Source organism: Aplidium turbinatum, chromosome 1, assembly GCF_918807975.1.
Source record: "Aplidium turbinatum chromosome 1, kaAplTurb1.1, whole genome shotgun sequence".
Lineage (NCBI taxonomy): Eukaryota > Metazoa > Chordata > Ascidiacea > Aplousobranchia > Polyclinidae > Aplidium > Aplidium turbinatum.
This window is the reverse complement of record NC_137472.1, coordinates 41,205,334-41,224,880: the sequence shown is the minus strand read 5'-3', so window position 1 is coordinate 41,224,880 and position 19,547 is coordinate 41,205,334. Positions and strand designations below refer to the sequence as shown.

General features: G+C 36.8%; 1 protein-coding gene across 1 annotated transcript; it reads right to left on the bottom strand.

The window, feature by feature from the left end:
- Positions 1–3,686: 3,686 nt before the first annotated feature.
- LOC145765856 (kinesin-like protein KIF25) lies at positions 3,687–12,636 on the bottom strand. The gene is made up of 10 exons (XM_082577551.1): positions 12,534–12,636; positions 7,516–7,689; positions 7,140–7,155; positions 6,238–6,353; positions 5,973–6,144; positions 5,561–5,722; positions 5,198–5,364; positions 4,753–4,950; positions 4,235–4,439; positions 3,687–3,858 (listed from the first exon to the last, which is right to left on the bottom strand). The coding sequence occupies exons 1-10, from the start codon at positions 12,634–12,636 to the stop codon at positions 3,687–3,689; spliced, it is 1,485 nt and encodes a 494-aa protein (XP_082433677.1).
- Between the last annotated feature and the right edge of the window lie 6,911 nt (positions 12,637–19,547).

Sequence of the window (19,547 nt, the reverse complement as noted above, 5' to 3'; positions counted from 1 at the left end):
GTCTCAATAATCACAGTTGCGTCTGTTACGTCACTGATATTAAACTCGCAAGTGCGTCCCGCAACCCGCACATACCAATCACAAAAATATACGGAACTGAATTACCAGGACCAGATGTTGTTGCGTACCAATTATACTTATTACTTGTTTCCAAATCGTGTTGGAGGAGACATAGACTTAAATGTAAAACTAGGCTAGCCCAACAACCTAGCAAAATCGCCCTTTTGAAAAACGCACAAAATAACCTTTATGACGTGACATAATGTGTTCGCCCGCCCAGCTATGTTGAAAACTTGGCGCCTATGGATAACGATATACCTTATTAGACTGACCATACTATAACAGTATGGCGAAATCGATTTCTGATTATTAAAAATGAAGCTGGTACACTGTTGTTGCAAGAGCAGCAAGACTTATTGTACAATATAAGGTTTAAGCTAACCGGATTTTATGAAAATTTCACAGATATCGTCCTCTTTGAATGAAAACTATGGCTAAACTAAAAATATTACCTCTCCCATTTTTTCATATAATATAGAGATGGTATCAAGGAATATTTTTCATGTAGACAAGTTTTTTGTATCACGTGATCCACAGGGTCAAAGTCAAGGTCAAAGCAAAGGTCAAAAGGTCATTACCCCTAAACATGCTTATTTTTGAAAATTAACCACAGAAATGAAATCCTTGACCAATTTCCTGCAAAATGACACCAATTTCATTGAAATACACCCAGTGGTTGCGGAAAAATGGCATTTTGAAATAAGCCGGGTACCCCCATTTTCCCCCAAAATACGAAATTTCACAGGGCCATATCTCCAAAACCACTGGCCGGATTTTGATAAAATTTAAAATTTATGGGTTTTTGCCCAAAACCTAACCACAAACCAAATTTGATGTAAATCGGTGATGGTGGTGTTAACAGCACTGGGTGAATTGAGCTGGAATGACCCATTCACCTTACTCAATACCTTTAGTAATGTTTTGGAGCAAGGTCAAGTTTTTTTCTCAAAACCATTACTACCACCTACTGTAGTAGTTAAAGATTTAGTTATCAAAAGTGGTAGCTGCAATCTTGGCTCCTCATCTCGATCAACATGGCATTCTTGACTCCAAGGCCAAGATTACGTTCTTCCGCAGCAAGGATAAAATTCTAAGCAGCTACTTTACTGAAGAACATAACTTTGTACTCTGTAATTATATAAATGGCATTCGTACCTTGATGGGTGTTGCTTAGTAGGCCAAGAGTTGCGTTTGTTCATCGATAGCTTTGTTTTGCTTATTTGTCTAGTTTGTTACGGTAAGCAAAACAATGTATGCATTTTATTTGTACTTAGTAGCTTACTTAGTAAGTCTGAGACTGTTGAAGTCAACAAATATATTAATGCAAAACACAAGTTATATATTCTACATCTTGTATCCTCAGGCTTACTTCACATCATATTTTGATTGTTACTAGGCCAGTAAACGTTAAATAGCTGTTTGTTTGGGTTGTAATCAACGTGATTGGTTCCAAATAGCGTTTATACAACTCAGAAATGTGCCTGGGATTACTTCCAGGTTTGTCTATGTAGTAAACGACACGACGTTAAATCGAGAGGGGCTCAAAATTGCGAAAAAAATATTTTTGCTGTAACTCAAAAACTAAAGCCAATTCGAGAAAAATTAGTGCATTTTCAGAATCATGGGCCTCGAAATACCTTAAAATGACTCTCACATGTCCTGCCTTTATATAAAAAAAAGTTTTGTTGGCCTATGAAAATCGATAAACATCGTCAAATGATTCAAGAAACTGAAAGCAGTAGATATTTACTACGTGAAGGGTGCACAAAGAAAATCATGTCTGAAATGTGGTAGAATTTGACATTTTGAGAGTAATACACGTGTCAGTGTTCATGAAGTTACTAATTAAACCACTTTGCTTGCTACAAGTTTGTGTTACTGCCTCTTATTGTGTCCATTAAGATGCTAGAGTGCATTAGAAGATAGCGAGTGAGCAGTTTCAGGGATAAGCGAAAACTCGATATTTTGAAAAAATTCAGGGTCAAACGTTAATATTTTTTTGTGAAATTTGGTGTAGGAGATACATTTACCAAAAGGAACAATATTCCAAACTGACGAAAAATTTAAAAGAAAAAAATTTTTTTTTTGAGATTTTGCGCCAGCCTAATTATTACATTGCAAATTCTACCCACTTTCCCCCACTCTATGCGCTGGAATACCCAAGCAAACATTAAGGTCGCGACCAGCAACCCGTCCACAACTCAAAATAGACCAAAGATAGATCATAGACTACATTTAATATTCAAACTATCAACTTATATTATCGATTTTTGCTACTAACAGATCGGCATTCAGTCAAATTTAAAGCTGCGCATTCTCATGGCCTGTAATCCCCGTATAAAAGTCGTGCATGTGTTCGACAATGGTTAAAAATTAGAACAATTTTGTGTAAATACTCATTTTCTTCCTTATCAGTGCCGCTTTTTATTATTTCATAAAAACAATTGTCATGTCCGGAAGGTCCCAACCATATGGACGAATCGTCTCTATGGGTGCAGATCATTTGAACACTTAAACAACATTTTTAAATGCAAATAAATTTCTTGCTAATTGCACATCTTTCTTTTTTATACAAAAGTTTTTTTTTGTAAGTTTAAGCATAAAAACAATAAAACGATTTAAATTTAAAGGAACAGATTTTACAAAAAAATGAAAATAACTATTTTTTTTCAATCGGCCCATTTTGATTTTTGCCCCATTTTGATGCAGTGTTCAACTGTACAAGTGTACACATGTGAGAAACACCAAGAGATAACGGCAGATGGATTTTCACAAGATGAAGGAAAAAACAAACAGCAAAAGTTAATACACGAACTTCATGTGCACTTAAATGAAGTATCAAAAAATATCAAAGTGCTAGTTGACAACTGTGTGACATTGCAGTTATAGCCATGGGTTTTACCAAGAATTTGCCACAACACTTAACTCGTGTGTCAAACAAATATTACAAGAGTCGGTTATGGCCACATAACCTTGTATCCACGTGAAAGATTGTGCAGCAATGTAGCCTGCCTGTATGCTGAACATTTTGCAGCTAAATAATTTAATAGGGTCATTTCATGCCTGAACCATCAGGCTACAATGTAGGCTTGCCAGTAAAATTCAGAAAAATTTACTTTTTACTGACAACCGCTGTCCACAAAGCAACAACTACTATTTTGTGGCATATCTACATGCTGTTATTAACAATCTACTCAATAAAATTATCGTCATTTTCTTCTTGCGTAGATTATAGCCCACTGAAGAACAGATCGCAGAGCAAAATGTCAAAAAGGTAGTATAGGTAATAGGTTTTGAAATAGAAAAACATCATTATGGAATTTTTAAGAATCTTCAGTAGGCGAAGCGAGCAATCAGGACTTCAGTAGCAATCTCAGTATTCGAAGTCGTTTTTAGCAAAAGGTTATTTTGTGACTTGGACACTTTTAAAATTACACTGTTCGATTGCAGGTGTAGCAATTGTTGAGATAGTGGCGGTGCAGTCACCTGGTGCTTACGAACAGAATTGAAACTCAAATAACTCATAACACATCTTTTGATTTTTCAACTTGGAATAAACCGATACCGAATCAAGTAAAATTGAACACTCATATCTCAGACATTGTAAAAGAGTGAACACTAGTATTCTAATTGAAAACCCTTCTAACCACGACAGAGCGACTTTGTCGCGGAGACAATGGCTTTCCCGGAGATTCAGCACGATGGTGTGATACAAAACCTCTTCTCTTCGTCTGCCCTCTTTGCACTTGTCTGGCTCGGTTCCCAAATCCAAGACACTGCAGAGTTTCAGTGATAAATCTGAAACATAAACAAGTTGACCATAAAAATCACATCAATGCATTGACTTCGAAAATTTCATATTTATCATCGATCACCACATACAGTATTTCCAACATACATCAAGTCAAGCGATTAATTTCCTACCAGACACCGCATTTATGAAATATTCTTGAACTTTGGTTTAATATAACAAATTTTATAAGCTCTAAGTTTGCGATCAACTTGCAGAAATTAAAATGCGTAAGCTAAAGAATAGTTTTTAAATTGTCACTGCTGGTGCAAATGTTACTGAGTGAAAATCAATGCCGAGAAGAAATGCTAATTGAAACACTAAAGTTTTGTTTGTTGGTTGCCAAAACAAAATACACAACAATTAAGCCTTACAAACAATTACTTTTTTCCTGGAGAGACGCAAAGCAAAACCAGCATTTTTGCTTCTCCACCAATAGAATCTTGCAACAGATGAGTGAGACGAGAGTTTCTATAAGGCACGTGAGATCTGTTTTCGGATAGAGCACTTAAAACGTCTGCAAGAGCCGATAGGGAGCGGTTGATGTAAGAACTTTCTCTCAGTGCTGTACCCTTTGCTCCTGATAAACCTGTACAGCAGTTCAAATAAATTTTAAACGAGTAAAAAAATATATCAGTAACCTTTCAAGTACAAAGTACAGCTTCAAGTACAAAGTTTAAATTACATGACTTATTGACTCTTTTTTATTTTTTTAAAAGGTAATGTCTCCAAAGACATTTGAACTGCAGACAATAGGCCAATCCTATAAATGATTGTTGGTACAACCTTCATTTTCTTTAAATTTTAAACACTTTGCAATCAGCTGCATTTAACAAACGCTAATACTTAGAGTTGATAAAACGATGAACAGAAAACAGCAAATAATTTCAAGTTTGCATTACCGACGCATTCACTGCCAGCAAGATCCACAAGCTGAAGCTTCGTTTTGAATGTGTGAACCGCTGGCACAAAGATCGGTGAAGACGGCACGGAATGGCTGCTCGCGGTTATTGGGCTACTGATAAAATGCGAAATACTCGGTGGATGGGGTTGCGGAAGCTGTCGCCTAACTTTGCGCTTTGAAGCCGATTTCAAAGTTTCTGGAAAAAGAAAAAGGTTCAGTGAACATGCAGCCTATTAGCAGTTTTCGGTATTCATTTTAGTTCTACTGTGAATAGGAAGATTTATGTTGCATGATAAGAGCATTCCTTCTATACATGTAGTTTGTTATTCAATGACGTAATCGCTGAAGTGATAAAAAAGTTCAAAACAAAATACCAAGTTCTCCTTGAACCAATGATGGTACTTGATGCTTTTTCCGCGGCGTGTTTGGTTCAGAATGGCAACTGGTAGAAGATTGCAGTTGATGTTCAAAAGTTTCTTGAAAGGTTGCAGTTATGCTGACAATCAAATGAGAACGACTAGAATGCTCATGAACTTTGGTGGCAATCTGTGCTCGATGGTTCAACCCATGCTCAATCAAATTCTCTATTTCCGAAGCATTATCCACTTTGCTGAAAAACGAATAAAAATACATATCACTGTAAATAACGAATATACATATAATCTATTGCAGGAAATAGTTTTCTCAAACATCACTGGCAGTTCTTTTCGAAGGTATCGGATACTTTACCGCATCAAATATTACGGTAAAATAGATAGCCTACTTTTTACAATAAAAAATAAGTAAAACATATTATACATATTTACATGTAGTTGAGAGTAGGAACGTCTTTACCGCCTTCTCCTGATGTAACGATGCAGTGCTTTTCCCGTTTGGGTTCGTCAGACAAAAGATCAAAAATATCATTATTGTAGACTTCGGCCACTGACACTTCCAATGACACATTGCTTCCCCTTTCTTGGATCAACCTGATAATGTAAAAAGGTCATTGTACAGTGAGTCAGTAGTATTCAAGCAGAAAATGGAAAATAGATGTCTAAGTACAACAGAGTTTTAGTTTTTGTCTCCCACGTCACGCAACTGTTTTGTCTCCCATGCCACATTGGGTGCAGTCGTTGACTGAAACAATCTGCTGCTTTACTGAATTATAACAACTTTGCATGTGCAAATTAGACATTTTGACAAGAATCAAACGTGATCTTGTTTTAAATGAAATACCGAAAGAGTTCTTCAGCCGCCCTCGGCGCTATGCCAGGCTGTGCATTGGTTCCAAGCATTGAATGAGATTTTCCACTCCCAGTTTGTCCATACGCCATCACGCACACATTATAACCGTCCAAGAACGAAGTGATAAGTGGCTGAATTTCATGAAACACCCTGGTCTGGTCATCTGTTCAGTCACAAAAGCAACATAATCAATCGACTATTCAATTCCTACTGGCTAATGTAAAGTAATATTGCGCTAAAATTACACGAATCTTACCTTGAGCAGAGTAGACCTTTTCAAATTCAAAAAGTTTGTTTTGCTTTTTCGATGGCATGTTCACAGATACAACCTCATCATTTACTGTGCGGACAACTTCCTCACAAGCTGCCTCTCTGAAATAGAATTTCTTACACGTACAATCCTAGATTTTGTTTGCATTAAATATGTTGCCATATTATACATGAGCAGCTCATAACAAACAAGGGTATATAAACCAAATGAAGCAAAAAGTGTGCTGAATGATGGGACCAAAGAGTGAGCCTTCAGTAGTCAAATTTCTGCCCTCAGTGTAGCCCGGGTAAACAATAAGAAATAACAGCATGGAATGGTAAATATAGACGATGGTGGCATGACGCTCCAACGAAGAAGCAGTGAATCTCATTGTGGAAAAGCAGATATTGCAGTGAACACGCTTTTTGCATTACGAACGTTAGTGACAAACAACAACAAAGGAGAACTTGTATCCCTTCAATGTGTAGGCAAGCATACGAGGCACGGAATGGCCCGTTTTGGAGAATCCGATGCGGAGAAACCCCAATTCGGAGACATCCTTTTTCGGAGAAAACTGATAAGCGATTTCTTAAATCAAGCGACGGGTTCTGTTTATTTAAGAGAATTTGTAGGGATCATTTGGGTGAGCGGTTTTTGTATTTACCTTCCCATACCTATGCAAACGATAAAGTTATTGTTTCACTTTCAGTGAGGTAGATGTAAATTAGCTAATATCTTGCGGTATAATATAGGTTATAGCAATATCTAGCAACTTTAGTTGAGACATTTTCGCTGAGACTTTATTTAACAACTATTCTTAATTACGAAACGTCGCTTGACATCTGTTTTATTTTTTCGCTGAGACTTTATTTAATTAATCTCTAAAAAGCTAATTCCTTTGAATAAACAGATGCCGCCGTGAAACTTTAAAATTTCCCAAAGAGGCTTTCTCCGAAAAAGGCTGTTTCCGAATTGGGATTTCTCCGAATAGTAGCAGACCGCACAAAGCATTTATTATCGGGTTGCATTCTTTTACATATTAATTATTAAACTTTGACATAAAAAGATGCTTTGATTTCATTTATGCGTTAAGGCAATCGCATCAGGAATGTTGGGAAATCAATGACTGGCATACATTTTTGGCAAGTCTGTGTTTAAATTTCAGTTCATGATTTCTAAAACTTGCATCGCAATACTGAACTCTGGTGACTCACTTTTCAAATGACACACTATTGTGATCTCGGCATTCATCATCCGATTTTGTTGAGAAAATATCATCAAGACTAGAACCATTCATATCAAAATCCAACATAGGTCGAACTCTGCAGTGGACTCTTATATTTCCTCGCATTTGAACAAGAAGATTGTGCAATTCCTTGCGTCGCTCTTTTTCTTTTAAGTGAAGATCTTGAACAGATTTCAACGATTCTTGCAAGTCAAACAGTGTGGAATTAAGCTCTGCAAATGTATTGAGTGTTGAACAATATATCACTTAAATCAACCTTTGCATCATTAAGTCCCGTCTGCAACATTAAAATTAAAGAGTGGAATGTTATATTGTACCACATTTTTATAGCATAGAATTTAGTGTCATAATATTCACAATACACACTTCATTTAAAATATCTATTTTAGTGTGAGAAATGCACAGCCTCGAGTAACAGAGTTAATAAGAATAATAACCAAATTTTCAAAACATGGTTCTAATTATTAATTAACAGTCTAAAGCAGAGGTGGACCAACTACGGCCCGCGGGCCGCATGCGGCCCGAGACAACTTTCTGTGCGGCCCACGAAAGCCTGAAGCAATTATAAAAAATAATAATAATAAAATTGCTTGAAAATTTTAATTACTACAATGACTTAATTAAACTTTTTCTTCACACATTTCATCTTGATAAAGATAAATTATAGTAATTTTATAGCATTCTAGTGTGTTTCCCGGAGAGGAGACTTTCGTTTTAATCCTGGACCAAGGCCAAGACTTTTGGTAGAGAGAGGAGCGATGATTGTGACAGTTTTTCTAATTCGCACAAAGATGTATTCTGTTGACTCAGTGCTTCTAGCAAGGTGCAATTTTAGATTAGCAGCTAGTTGTTTAGCAAGACTACCAAGCTGAAAATTTTAAAAACCTCAAGATTTTGCAAGAAAGTTGTTTGTGATATTTGCATCAACATACATTTGCGAGCAGACTTTCTCAGTTATGAAAATCAGCAAATCTAAAAACAGGTCACTGCTGCAGATTCAAATCTCTATTCTGTTTTAAGAATCAGCACAACCAACTTCATCTCTAATTTTGTCAAGTTAGTTAATAACCCTGACCAACTGCATAAATCTCATTAATGATACATGTGAGATTGTGGGTTGTTTTCAAATAAATAATGGAGACAAACGTTTTGCATATATATTTTTTATGTAATAAAAAAATCTCCATTTCTTTGGACATTTTAAAATTAAATAAAACTGTTTCTTGACTAGTTTAGATTTTGTGTTTTAGCGTATAACCTTAATTATACCATAGTGCGGCCCTCGAACAAATTTACATTCTGAATGCGGCCTTCGTGATAAAAAGTTTGCCCACCTCTGGTCTAAAGCACTTGTAAAATTAGGTAACATTGTTTTATCTGCAACACTAACATGATATTATATATCAGCACATCAATGAACAAGAAAAGGTGACAAAACTTTGCAGAAGCAGCAAACTAAACAAATATATATGTTTGCATTGTCACTTTGTCGTTGATTTGAACCATTATTATGCTAAATAATCGCTGTATCATCATATCATTTTGACATTAGTTTATTATATATGCCAAAATTATTTTGGGTGAAACGTTGATTGCAGAACCAGCAGAACAACAAAAAAAATACACATATATTAGTCATACATGCATAATTACATCAAAATTAGTTGCTAAAAGTTTAATAAAAACGGAAAATATTGCCCTAATTGTAACTGAAGGTTTTTCTTTTTAGTCAGTGTTTCTGTAGCAGGCCCTCTTTGTTCCGGAATGGCCCGTTTCGGCGAGTCCGATTCGGCGAGTCCGATTCGACTAGTCCGATTCGGCGAGTTCCCTATTCGGCGAGAGCCCTTTTCGGCGAGTGCCCTATTCGGCGAGTTTTTGAAATTTTTAAAAGGAAATTATCGGGTACCGTAGCCTAATTGCAATTGCCGTTTTTACATCGTTTTAACGTCGCTAAACGTTGAAATCGTGCAGAAAGGAATAAAAATAAAATGTTTGAACTATTAAATTAAAATTCGTCATGTCAGTTCAGTTGTTTTTATTTTTGACCATCATATGAAAAACAATACACGTCAACATAGCAAAGGTAGAAGCGACAATTCACGTCAAAATAGCAAAGGTGTAGAAAAAGGTAGAAGCGACAAAACGCGAACATTAAAACGTGCTTGTGACCGAAGTAAGTTATTGAGTTGAAAGAAATTTAGCAAGGTTGCATCACCTTCAAAAAAATTTAAGATATGAAGGAAAAATAAAACAAAGAAAATGTTACAAAAAAATAATGTTTATGTCTATAAGTTAGTACTTTTGAATAGTTAAAATCATAGGCGCCTAACTATTTTTTTGGCCGTGGGGGCGAAAGCGTGTTTCATCAGCAGCAACGTAAATTCAGCGAAATGTCACGCAGATGGATGATGTAATTATGTCGTCACACTAGGATTGCTTTTATTGCCACACTCGGAGTTATCGCTACGTTCGACCTACCGTTAATTATTATAAACAAAGCTCGACCAAAACACATGCTATGCGTCTGCGTTGGCTAGCGGTTGATGGACTGCGACTCTTTAAGCTAAGCGTAACATAAAGTTTAGCAACGAACTAGATTTATTAGCATGAAACAAGAGACGAAAAGGTTTACTAAAAGGTATACTGTAAATGGAATGAAAATACTAACTTGATCATATGCTTGAAAATATACCTGTTGAAAGTAAAATCATTCATGTTTACATCAATTCAACAGCACGTCACCTTTAATAAATTTAAAAGTTGCTGACATCCGTAAACAGCCCTTGAAAAATAGTTACAGAGAGACGTTTGATTAAGTTTTCGACTTGACATTGCTCCCTTTTCACTACAATATCGCAACTTATGGCTGACCAGCTTTCAAGTTTCAATTCGCTGTAATACGCCCGTTTTCGTGTTGCAGATGAAACAAAAGATGCGCATATTCCCCGCCTTTGATCGGGTTTCCATGGCAACGGACGTGTGTGCGCCATGCAGTTTGCGTGAGTCCATTGTTGCGTTGATTATGCCGCTTGTGCGACTGTGCGCAATGCGGTTTGTACCAGCCCTTGTTACGTTGGTTAGTGGTAACCTCGGGCCGAGACTTCAAGTTCATTTTCACAGCAACCGATTCACTGCCGCGACAATTCTCTGCAGAGGTTTCGACTTTCGAAAGCGACAGGAGACTGTTTGCAAGCGCATTAAGTTAAACGCACGCTGCGTCAACGTAGCAAATTATGTTGTTTTTGGGTGCATTCAACATCTGATGACATTGAATCGACGCAAAATGGTAGATTTTTGCTATGTCACAGGCAGCAAAATCAGTCATTTTTACATTGATTTAACGTCTGCAGACGTTAAATCAACGTAAAAATGACAGATTTTTTTGTCTGGGGTGGGATTGTAGCATCGCTACTCGTTCTAGTGATTATTTACTGCGAAGCTGTTGTGGTTTGTATTTAAAAATGTTTTCCTGCTGCCGATCGCTAGTTCATCTATTGTTTTATGTATCAATGCCGCATAAAAAGTTGCTCCCACGCGGAAATATGCGTGGGGGCCTGGCCCCCACGGCTTAGGCGCCTATGGTTAAAATGATTAGTTTGGATCAACAAATGTGTGACCTCCACTCCTACAGCTTAGATTGAAAGGAAATTATCGGGTAGGCTACCGTAGCCTAGTTATACCGACCAGCAAAAAATTTGTTCCAAGAACCCAGTTAGCCTAACAGTTCATTTTTACATTGTAGTAACAGAATGAAAAGGCTAACCACATGTGTGGCCTATCGTTTTAACGTCGCTAAACGTTGAAATCGTGTAGAAAAGGGTGCTTTTGCTGACTAGGATACGTTGAAACTGAGAAACATTCACAGAAGCCCTACGATACGTTGCATTTTTAAGATAATGTATTCAGACGTTGAATCAATGTACAAATGAAATGTTATGCTAAATGGGTTCTTGGAACAAATCGTAGGGCTTCTGTGAATGTTTCTCAGTTTCAAAGTATCCTAGTCAGCAAAAGCTCCTTTTTCTACACGATTTCAACGTTTAGCGACGTTAACACAATAGGCCACACATTTGTTTAGCCTTTTCATTCTGTTACTACAATGTAAAAATGAACTGTGTTCTTGGAACAATTTTTTGCTGGTCAGGATAACTAGGCTACGGTACCCGATAATTTCCTTTCAATCCAAGCTGTAGGCCACACATTTGTTGGTCCAAACTAATTATTTTAACTATTCAAAAGTACTAACTTATAGACATAAACATGATCTATTTTTTTTTTTTTTGTAACATTTTCTTTGTTTTATTTTTCCTTCATATCTTAAATTTTTCTGAAAGTGTTGCGATCGTGCCAAATTTCTTTCAACTCAATAACTTACTTCGGTCACAAGCACGTTTTAACGTTCGCGTTTTGTCGCTTCTACCTTTTCTACACCTTTGCTATGTTGACGTATTGTTTTTGATATCATGATCAGAAAGAAAAACAACTGAACTGACATGACGAATTCAAGCACGTTTTAACGTTCACGTTTTGTCGCTTCTACCTTTGCTATGTTGACGTGTATTGTTTTTCATATGATGGTCAGAAATAAAAACAACTGAACTGACATGACGAATTTTAATTTAATGGTTCAAACATTTTCTTTTTATTCCTTTCTGCACGATTTCAACGTTTAGCGACGTTAAAACGATGTAAAAACGGCAATTATAATTAGGCTACGGTACCCGATAATTTCCTTTCAAAAATTTCAAAACCTCGCCGAATAGGGCACTCGCCGAAAAGGGCTCTCGCCGAATAGGGAACTCGCCGAATCGGACTAGTCGAATCGGACTCGCCGAATCGGACTCGCCGAATAGTAGCAGACCCCTTTGTTCAAAATATTGAGCAGACGATATCATTCATATTTAAAAGCAAAAATAAAAGTTCAAAAGCAACTAGTAAACAATATATAATGACATATTCTCCATTATGAAATGATCTCCACACTATATAATACAATTCATTAGCAATCTGAATACCAAAAATCAATTATATACAGTCCAATAGAAAAATCAGCAACCTTCATTACACTGCTTGTATTCTTGTTCATTTCTTATCTTTTCCACAACACTGCAACTGAATCTATCAAACATCAAGTTAACATTCTGAAACATTTCTTTCATATCTTCTGACAAGGTAATGAGATCTTGTTTAATGTGCTAAAAATAAAAAAAAATGTAGTAAATACCATATTGTAGTTAGTTTCCAATGAAGACCAATATGTGATAGCCTACAACAACAAAGTACTTGGATTGAATGGGCATTATGCAAAAAACAATACCGGTACAATAAACAAACAAAGCAACATACATAATATGCTGATTTATTTTTGACAAAAATCCATACAGGTTGCTGATCTTTGGCTTAATAGAGTACACTGTTTTCCAAAATAATGTCTAAGGTTTGAGTTAAAATCAGAAGATGTCCAAGATTTGAGTAAAAAAATATTATTTAATTTCATGCCTGGTGACCAGCCTCATTCAATTTTCAGCATTAATTGGATTAGTTATAAATCCGCATCAAATCGTCTGGTGACCTTGCAACAGGTCAGCCGTGGTCAGTTGTCCAGGGACAGGTCAGCTGCGACAGGATGTCCTGTTCACTTAAATATGTAACTAAGTGTATTTTGACTTACAATACAGGTCCTATTAACTTACAGTAGAAACATGTAATAAACCATTGTTAATTTGTTATCAAACTATAACAGAAATATAGAGAAGTCACAATATTATATACCTTACATTGCTGTAAATCAGCGTAGTCCAACTTCTTTTCATTGCGGGCCAATGTTTTTAAATGTTTTTTTCATAGGCTTATTGAGCACTATCAAATTATACATAGCCTATGGCATATAATTACTACTCTCTAAAACCTCTACAGCTTGTTTCACCCTAATAGGGGGATCATAGATAACTTTAGATTTTAATTTTAGACAATAGCCTTGGTATCCACGAGAATCGTAGTTGTGGCCATGTGAACGCAAGCGTAAAGAGCCTCGTTTCCAAGTTGATTTCGATTTTTGATTTTAATATTGTTCATTGCCGAAAACGTACATTCGCAAATGTATGTACTTCCAAACATTGAGTGGCCTACAGGTTCAGAACAGCATCTTTTAAAAAGGGAAACTTCTCCCTTTGACAATAACTTCCAAAAGCTTGTAGGATTTTCCATTTTTTTGACAACAAAAACGAATCGTTCTGAAGTTCACATAATTGGAGTTGAAGCTCTGGGGGCTGTGTAGTGTGTACTAACTCTCACGCCCATGGGAAAAAATTTTGAACAAAGTGGTATTGTTATGCATCACAAAGGATTATTCCCAAAGTTTTTTTGTCAATTACAAAGTTCTAAACAAAAATTGAAGTGATATTGCTGGATAAAGCAAAGCTGACTATCAGTTCAGGGCCAAAAAAACGGAGCTTGCGGGCCAGGTTTGGCGCGCGGGCCTGCAGTTGGACCACACTGCTGTAGATCATTGGCCACAAAAACTTGTTTGCATAATAAAAATGTATAAATGTAATTTAATTTGTAACCCAGGGTTTATAATTATGTCTAAGGTGTTGTTGTAAAATCCATCCAGCTCAATATCGGAAAAGGAATTAAACAACCTGTTGAGTTAAACAAAATGTCAAGTTTAAGTACTTTCATGAATTTCACACCCAAACTATAGGCTGCACATTTTTTGTTTATCAGATGACAATAAAAACAAAAAAATGTAGCTGCAGTCATAAAAAGAGCATGCATTGTGAAAAACAGAGAGTAGCTCAAATTTCATTCTTTGAAATATGTGGTGATAAGAAGAGTGTACAGCTGATAGAGTTCAACACAATGAAATGTTATGCATGTTCGACCAAATTGGAATTGACGACAAAGCTTTAAGAATCATTCAAAATTTATATTACAAACAATCAGCTGCTATCAATCAGGATTAATGATGACTGCAGTGACTACACGCCCATTCAGAAACGAGTAAAACAAGGTTGTGTGCTATCACCCGACCTTTTCTCATTGTACAGCGAAATAATTTCAAGACATATTGAAGATGAAAGAGGTATTAGTATTAGAGGAAACAACATTAAACACATACGATAAGCGGGTCTGCTACTATTCGGTGAGTTCCTAACCTCTATCCCGAACCCCTAACCCTAAAACGGCAATGATAATTAGGCTATGGTACCCGATAATTTAAAAAAAAAAATTGAAAAAATCACCGAATAGGGATCGGACTCACCGAAACAAGCTATTCCGACGATATGCTGACGACACCGTTTTGATAGACGACTCAGAAGTAAAACTGCAGAACATCTTAGATATTGTGTGTACGAAAAGCAAGATATTTGGTATGGAATTAAATAAAAAGAAAACAGAAACAATGGTCATAACAAAGAAAAAAGCAGCCAAAACTCCTATTTGTAATTTATCAGTGGAACAATTCTTAAATAGGTCCAAAAATTCAAATACCTCGGTACTATGGTGAATTGGGATGCAAGAGATGAAACAGAGCTCAACATAAGAAAACCCAAGCAAAAGCAAGCTTCCAAAAAATGAAACCAATTATTTGCAATAAAATATCTCTTTTATGACAAGGTCTATAATTTTAAAATGCTACATTTATCCTGTTTTTCACTACAACTCTGAAACCTGGAATATATCAACAAAAATGGCTGAAAAAATTAATGCTTTTGAAATGTGGTGCTTCCGTAGAATGCAACGCATTTCATGGCTGGCAAAGAAAACAAATAAAAAAATTTTACACCAAGTGAACCAAACCAGAACTCTGTTAAAAAGTATGAAAACCAGATATAAATTTCTTGGCCATGTAATAAGAAAGCAAAAAGTGGAGGATCTCTTTTTAACTGGTAAAATTTTTGAAAAGCGGGCACCTGGCAGACAAAGACATCTGAAGCAATTTAACGACAAGGCAGAAACAATCATCCATGCAACATACAATAGGAATATTTGGTCTAATTATTCATCTGAGGCCGTCAATGCCTGGTTCAGGCAAGGCAATTAAAGAAGAAGGTAGCTGTGCACTTGTACAGTACATATAACCTGAAGAAGAGTATATTCAGTCCTGGATATCTAAAGGACTTTATGTGTCCATTAAAAATAAACAAAAGATGTACAAAACCCATTTCTTAAAGAGCAATGGCATAAGTAGGTTCCTTCACAAAAAATACTCCAATAAGCTAACAAAAGTAAAATCTTCAGCAAAAAAGCATTATTTTGAATAAAAACTATATGCAAATCGAAATAATGCCAGGAAAACATGGCAAACCATTAACTCGCTGTTACCAAATAAAAAATCATCCCAAGCTACTGGGGTCTGCTACTATTCGGAGAGTCCGATTCGGGGAATTCCCTATTTGGAGACAGCCTTTTTCGGAAAATTGTACAATTACAGCGGCATAATGTATGTTGAAAGGAATTAGCTTACAATAGAGAAATGAATGATTGGATAATGGATTGTTGATGTTTGTAATGCATTGATGGATTGGATTGTTGTAAAGACCATCTGTATTCTGTATGCATAAGCTATGGCAGTAGTTTTCAAACATTTTTAGCCGTGCAACCGTTTCGCAGCATACACAATACACATTCTGGGCTATAGAATCGATATTGTTTCATCCACCTTCTTTGCGTCATGTTTATGTCATTCGTCATGTCATTAATTTTTGGAATAAGCTATTTGTCGATTTTATATGATATTTCAAATATATCTCATCCAGTGTTTACTTTTGAGTGCCTTCAGCCTGTAAGTTAGTATTTTGAACGGGCTGTTCAAAATATTTGTTTTACATCAAAGCAACCTTTTTCACAAAAAGATGCTGTAGCTCAAAACAGTCAAAAAAATTTTTGATGTCAACAAAACTTTTGAATGTAATGTAAAGGCAAACCAAACGTGGTAGCCTATAGGTTTCATCAAAAGAAAATATGTTTGCAACCACCTAATTGGTCAAGTTCAACTTTTGTACGGTAGCCTAGCTCCCGCCAACCAAAAATAATCATTTTTACATCGTTTCAACGTCGCCAGACAAAAGAGAACTTTTGCTGACTAGGTATAGGTTGTAAATGAGAAAAACAATTACAAAAGCCATTCGATTTGTTCAAAGAACCCAATTAGCCTAACAGATCGTATTTACAGTGATTTCAATGTCTGAATACGTTGAATCAATCAGTTAGCCCAGTAGTTCTCAAACTGTGCGTCGCAACGCCCTGGTGCGTCGTTTCACTTTTCCAAGTGCGTCGCAGAATAGTTCTGTTTCTTGGCTGAACTCAGTTTAAGATTAAGTTATAAAAATGAGGTTAACCCTTTGAGGACCGCTGGGACACATGTGTTCCATGCACTTAGCCGATTACACCGCAATTAACTAAAAAAATTACCACTGCTGAGTGCTGATAGCCTACCCTAACGTAGTATTGGATGTCCATTAGGGTGGCTCTTATTTGGCAAAAAATGAAAAAAATTTGAATTTTGTGTGGGACACCCTTTGAAAAGGTGAGGTTGTCAGAAAAAATAACTCCTGCAAAAAAATTTTTGACTTTGAAATTGATTTAGAGGTGGCCCTCCCCCCCTAAAGTTTTGCGCCCTCCTCCCAAATACCAAATCTGCATATCTCAAAAACTGTTTGAGCTAAAGATACGGTTTTTGTGTCAAAAGATGCAGAAAGCATGATTTCCTATCTGCTTTCTGAACAGTGATTGCGTCTATCTTGATTAGAAAAGCAGTTATTTAGAAAAAACCTGTTTTCGGTATTCTAGCACAAAACAGTGCTAAACAAGTATTGTGGCCCAAGCTATTCAATAAACAAAGTTCATAAACTAACCTGTAAAACTGGTAAAGTAATAAACGAAATAAGTATTCCTAAACTTTTATGCATTCATGAATAGTTAAAATGCCCGTTTTTTGTCATATTCCTTGAAGAAACTCCTGAGTGTGGAATCTGCTTTCAAGCTTCAGGTGCTATGCATTGCACTTGTTGGAAGGCGAAGGCGATTTATGCAAAAGCTTGGTCTGCATTTATGGTATCTGTCTGAAGAAATGGTTGAACTAGCCTTGTTTGACTCTCGATTGTCTGTGGAAAGTAACAAGGTAATGGTGGCAACCATGTTAAATGAAACAGCAGAACGTCCACCAAGGAGACGAAGCATCAAAGTAGATGCGTTTCTTAGCAATAAGGGTCTAGAACAGTATTGCACCTCTAATTCAAAATGGCTTCAGCTGTTGGGTGAAGATGAAGCAATAATTAGACTTTCAAAGGATCCTGCTCATTGGACTGAAGATGGTGCATTTATTCAAGCTTTACACATGGCGAAGGGACTTTCAGTAGTCAATGACAGAGCAGAGAGAGGAGTTGCTCTCAGTCTAATCCCGGATTTTAACAAACTCTCAACTGAAGATGAGTACCAACTTCAGTTTCTTTTGCAAGTTGTTACTGAACACAGGAAACTGTTGAATCCAAATTCCAACAAGAACAATATTGTCGATTCTTCTTTGTTTAAACCTTCTTTGTTACTCCAGGGGTCAAGGGGCTCTATCTTTTACCACCCTTGGGCAGTGCCGATGTGGTTTAGATGCTTGAGCAGGTGTCGAGTAGCAATTGCATTGATTCGTCATCCAGTTCAAGCAGACCACGCACACCATTTGGCGCAGTTACAGATGGTGTGGTCTGTGGTTTGTTCCTCTATGCCACACTCACAGATTGCGGATGGAGCCATCCCCAATTTGTGCATGTTTGAGCGGAATAGTCTGACTCCAGTAGCCCAGCACGCAGGCGGTTGTGCCACACCCAGGCCTTCCTTGGCAAATTATGCATTCTGGTTGGATGGGGGCTGGTGTCGGAGATAAAACTTTAGAGCCTTGAGGAGTTCTTCTTCCTCTCTGAGCTCTATTTGTTGTCCTCCCAGGTAGCCGCGCTGATGGATTGGTTTTCAGCGGTTTTCATCAGGAGTTGTGCGTCACATACAAATGAGTGTCTCGATTTCAGTTGGCGAGGATGCTCGATTGCTCGCTCACAGACTTGTAGAGACTTGAGTGGAGCAAGTGGTTGGGGTTCGTAATGCCGAGAAAGAGACAGGATGGCTTCTTCGCGACAAAACTCGGCTGGTTGGTTGCCTGCAAGGACAGGGAAATTGTCCGATTGTGTACAATGTGTAGGTCGCAGACATCCTGTCACGATACGCAAGGCAATATGTAAAATATGGTCGATAATATCGCTTCTTGCAGTACTGACCAGAATTACATTTTGAAATGAATATCGTTACCAGTGTTCCCTCTAAGGTGCAAAAATTAAGAAAAAAAAACGAAATTTTGTAGACGGTTTCGTGGTCACAAAAAAGGTTGTAAAATCAAGATTTGGTCAAATGCGTTTTTTCTAAATAACTGCTTTTCTACTCAAGATAGATGCATTCAATGTTCAGAAAGCAGATAGAAAACCATGTTTTCTGCATCTTTTAACACAAAAACCGTATCTCTAGCTCAAGTGGTTTTCGAGATACGCAGATTTGGTATTTCGAGAGAGGGCACAGAACTTTAGGGGGGGAGGGCCACCTCTAAATCAACTTCAAATTTAAAAAAAATTTGCAAGAGTTATTTTTTCTGACAACCTCACCATTTGAAAGGGTGTCCCATGCAAAATTCAAAAACTCAATTTTAAGAGCCACCCTAATGTCCATCCTTCAAAAAAAAAATTGAAAACTCTGAATCCTTTTTCCTGGTGTTATTTCAGTTTGAAAACAGTGAAGAGTTGAGGTTACATCTTACAAGTGCGCTTTTTTTCCTTCAAATTTGCGAAACATATTTATTTATATTTGTCCAAGCTCGAGTCGAAATTTGCAAAATACTTCCCGGAAAATTTTTCAAACTGCGAATGGATTCGTGATCCTTTCGTAGTAGGAAATTCGGAAAATTTGTGGATTCAATGAATGACGGTTATCCAGGTTTGGTGAATGAAAGCAGTGCGAATTATTATCCCATTTGCTACGTCGTAGCCTATTTATGTGAAGCAAAATTTTCTGCCTAGGCGGTGATAAAACC